This window comes from Merops nubicus, unplaced genomic scaffold (genome assembly GCF_000691845.1).
Source record: "Merops nubicus isolate BGI_N331 unplaced genomic scaffold, ASM69184v1 scaffold33539, whole genome shotgun sequence".
NCBI lineage: Eukaryota > Metazoa > Chordata > Aves > Coraciiformes > Meropidae > Merops > Merops nubicus.
The window spans coordinates 1-1,341 of NW_008633577.1; the positions used below are offsets into that span (position 1 = coordinate 1).

General features: G+C 54.7%; 1 protein-coding gene across 1 annotated transcript in view; it reads left to right on the plus strand.

Annotated features, from left to right (window-relative positions):
• Nucleotides 1–378: 378 nt before the first annotated feature.
• RERE (arginine-glutamic acid dipeptide (RE) repeats) overlaps nucleotides 379–1,341 on the plus strand; it is a gene marked incomplete at its 5' end in the record, with an annotated part of 7,292 nt that continues 6,329 nt past the window's right edge. The window contains 3 exons of the mRNA XM_008948306.1: nucleotides 379–489; nucleotides 610–803; nucleotides 1,204–1,341. Coding sequence (XP_008946554.1) covers nucleotides 379–489; nucleotides 610–803; nucleotides 1,204–1,341 — 443 coding nt within the window. The remainder of the gene's footprint in view (nucleotides 490–609; nucleotides 804–1,203) is intronic.

Genomic DNA, 1,341 nt, shown 5'->3' on the forward strand with positions numbered 1-1,341 from the left:
TCCCAGCCATTCTCCCTCCCCGCTCAGTCGTCTCAGTCTCAGGTTCCCCTTCAGACACAAGCGCCGTCTCATTCTCACTCTGCTCTCCAGGTTCAGGTGACGCAGCCTGTGCTGCCGACCGCGACCTCGCTGCAGCAGGCTCAGCCTCCACGGGAGCAGCCCTTGCCGCCTGCACCCATGGCCATGCCTCATATCAAACCTCCCCCTACCACCCCCATCCCCCAGCTCCCCACTGCTCCATCCCACAAGCACCCTCCTCATCTCTCTGGCCCTTCTCCATTCTCAATGAACTCCAACTTGCCTCCACCACCTGCTTTAAAACCTCTGAGCTCCCTCTCGACTCATCACCCTCCGTCTGCGCACCCTCCTCCCTTGCAGCTGATGCCTCAGAGCCAGCCACTGCAGTCCTCGCAAGCCCAGCCTCCTGTGCTGACACAGAGTCAGAGCCTCCCCCCACCTGCTAATCACCCCCCGTCCGGACTCCATCAGGTATCCTCCCAGCCCCCCTTTTCTCAGCATCCATTTGTCCCAGGAGGCCCACCTTCCATCACCCCTCCTTCTTGCCCCTCCACTTCCACGCCACCCACCGTGCCTGGCATCCCGCTTCAGACTTCCATCTCCACATCAGCAGCCTCTAGTGGAAATGTGCCGGTGGTGACAGCCTGCACGCTACCACCTATCCAAATCAAAGAAGAAGTCCCAGATGAAGCTGAGGAACCAGAAAGCCCTCCCCCTCCACCCAGAAGTCCATCACCAGAACCCACTGTGGTGGATACGCCAAGTCACGCTAGTCAGTCGGCCAGGTATGGAGGTTGTCAGCAGCACTTTCTTAATGTGCTGTTTTTGTCTGTAGCAGGCACTCCCAAAAGCTGAGAAATGAGCTGCTGTGGGAGCTGAGTGTGTTGTCCATGTGTATCTTGTCAGCCTCTTGCCAGCATGATTCTGCTCGGTGGTTCTGGAAGGGTGCTGTGCCAGTGAGCATATTCAGAGAGGGCATTCCAGTTTGTAATTGTGAGAGGGGGTTTATACTCTGTTTGTCTGTGGAGTAATGTGGTACAATTAAATTTCTCATGGCTTTCAGACAGGCTGGTAGTGCTGTTATGTGTAAGGGATGGTTTGGGGCTTTTTTTGATACACAGCTCTTAAATTCCAGACTTCTGTATCTTTCCCAGGGCTGAGCTCTTTCTGGTTTGTTTCTTTCAGGTTCTATAAGCACCTGGACCGTGGCTACAATTCATGCTCGAGAGCAGACTTATACTTCATGCCTCTGGCAGGATCGAAACTGGCCAAGAAGAGAGAAGAGGCCATAGAAAAGGCCAAAAGAGAAGCAGAGCAGAAAGC